This window comes from Artibeus jamaicensis, unplaced genomic scaffold (assembly GCF_021234435.1).
Source record: "Artibeus jamaicensis isolate MK-2021 breed Jamaican fruit bat unplaced genomic scaffold, CSHL_Jam_final contig_1526, whole genome shotgun sequence".
Taxonomy (NCBI): domain Eukaryota; kingdom Metazoa; phylum Chordata; class Mammalia; order Chiroptera; family Phyllostomidae; genus Artibeus; species Artibeus jamaicensis.
The window spans coordinates 969,454-971,381 of record NW_026521297.1 but is presented as its reverse complement, the minus strand read 5'-3'; the positions used below and the strand labels follow the sequence as shown (position 1 = coordinate 971,381).

The following is a 1,928-nucleotide window of genomic DNA, read 5'->3' as shown; positions in this document are numbered from 1 at the left end:
TCAGAGCAGGACGCAAAAGAGGCGCTTGTCGCGGAAGGGGTTCTCTGCGGCGGGTACCGGCGTCACCAGCGGGTCATCTTTGGCGTGCGTCTCGCAGAAGGCCAGGAGCTCCGCCGCGGCCTGCGACACCTGCGGGCACAAGGGTGAAGTACACACCCCGCCCGCCTGAGGCCCCGCCCACTCCCAGCCCCTCCCTTGCCCCGCCCCCTCCCTGGACCCCTCCCCTGTACGCCCCGCCCCTCAGGCCCCACCCCCTGCCCGAGTCCTGGTCCCGCTCAGTTCCAAAGGGAATCTTACCCTGCAAGGCTCCGTGACCCTAACAGCACCGGGCACGGACCCAGCCCCCAAGCCCCCACCTTCCTCCTACCCTGACCCGCACCTTCATGCGGTCGATGTTCACTTCCAGCTTCAGCTGTTCCACCGTCTTGCGGGCTTCCGCGATCTTGGCCATGTTGTTGGACATGGCTGCGGCGGGGAAGGGATTGAAAGCCCGGAGGGAGAGGGGGCGGAGGGGGTAGGCTAGGGCAAGTCTGGGTCCCCAGCTAAGGTGGCTATGGTGGTGGGACCCAGCAACTGGGGTGCGGGTGGGGGGAGAACGTGCGCATGGGGTAGCCAGGGGCAGGTGGAAGGAGGTACAGGAAAAGAGAGGGGAAAGTGGAGGGATGAAGAGCCGCACAGATTGGGGACCAAGAGGCAGGCCCAAGGAGGGACAGACGAGCCGGGGGAAGAGAGGCAAGAGGGGAGGTGGCGGGGTGCACAGATGGGGTACCCGGAGGCAGAGAGGGACGAGGAAGGCAGGAGGGAAGCACAGATGTGAGGCTGACAGGCAGGTGGAAAGAGGGACAGAAGGACAGGGCCACAGGTGCTGGAGCAGGCTGCAGGTGTCCTCGGCCCCCAGGGATGGAGCATGAGCCAGGAGGGGGGCCCTTCCCAGGCCAATTAGCGGCCGCTCCAGGGAGAACAAGGAATTAAGATCTCGGCGGGAGGGGCGCAGAGGGGGCCTCATTAGGGCCGTGGCAGCAGCTGCCCCCTCCGCTCCCCGAGGGGAGCTCCCCCACTCCAGCCCTCCACCTCAAAGGCTCCTCTGCTCATTAGCAGCTGGAGAGAGGGCTGGGGGGCGGGCCCGCCCAGACAGGACCGGGAGAGGGGCAGAGAAGAGGAAGAGAGGGACGAATGGAGGGACAGAGGGACAGCGACTGAGACACAGGAGACATGAAGAGACTGAGGGAGGGAAGAAAGAGATGGAGAGACAGGGAGGGATGAAGTGATGGAGGGAGTGAGGGGGGGCCAGTGGAAGGGTAGAGAAAGGGACAGAGTCATACAGGGGGAGAGAGGCCCCGAGAGGATAAAGAGACTGAGGGAGGCGAGAAAGGGAGACAGAGGAGCCCAGGAGGGACGGCAGTGGGAGAGGATAAAGATAGAGATGTATGGACAGGCAGGGGAAGGCGACGGAGGAGAAGGGGACGGAGGACAGGGGGACAGAAAGAGAGGGATGAGGGGCTGGGGGAGAGGCAAGCTGCTGGAGACGCAGCAGTGTGAAATCATTCATCCACTCACTCATTCATTCATTCCCAGGTGGACAGACGAGCCAAGATGGGGCAGAGGGACCATCTGCTGGGGCCAGGACGGGAGCTTCCTACCTGATGTTGCTCAGGGCTAGGATGGCGGGCTGGTGGCGGAGGCCGGGAGACAGCTCTGGGTCCCCCTGCCCAGCCCCGCCCCACCCCGCCCCTCCCGCAGGGCAGCCCCTGAGGACCCGCCTCCGCCACCACCGCCGCAGCTGCCACCAACACCACACTGCTCTCTCGGCCGCCTTGGGTCTGTCTCTCTGGGTCCTAGCTCGGTCTGTCCCTCTCTTCATCCCTGTTTCTGTGTGTCTCTCCCTCCCTCTGTCTCTCTTTTTAAGATTTTATTTTTAGAGAGAGGGG

The 1,928-nt window shown here is 64.3% G+C and overlaps 1 protein-coding gene across 1 annotated transcript; it reads right to left on the bottom strand.

Annotated features, from left to right (window-relative positions):
• Window positions 1-1,700, bottom strand: GNG8 (G protein subunit gamma 8). Its single transcript, XM_037155154.2, has 3 exons — window positions 1,641-1,700; window positions 380-465; window positions 1-129 (listed from the first exon to the last, which is right to left on the bottom strand). The coding sequence occupies exons 2-3, from the start codon at window positions 461-463 to the stop codon at window positions 1-3; spliced, it is 213 nt and encodes a 70-aa protein (XP_037011049.2). The 5' UTR covers window positions 464-465; window positions 1,641-1,700.
• Window positions 1,701-1,928: the final 228 nt, after the last annotated feature.

What these genes read in the sequence shown, in the direction of transcription:
- GNG8 (XM_037155154.2), bottom strand. Translation starts at nt 463, where the DNA reads ATGTCCAACAACATGGCCAAGATCGCGGAAGCCCGCAAGACGGTGGAA. An exon ending in TGAACATCGACCGCATGAAG is followed by an intron (nt 130 to 379) that starts GTGCGGGTCAGG and finishes TTGTGCCCGCAG; the next exon opens with GTGTCGCAGGCCGCGGCGGA.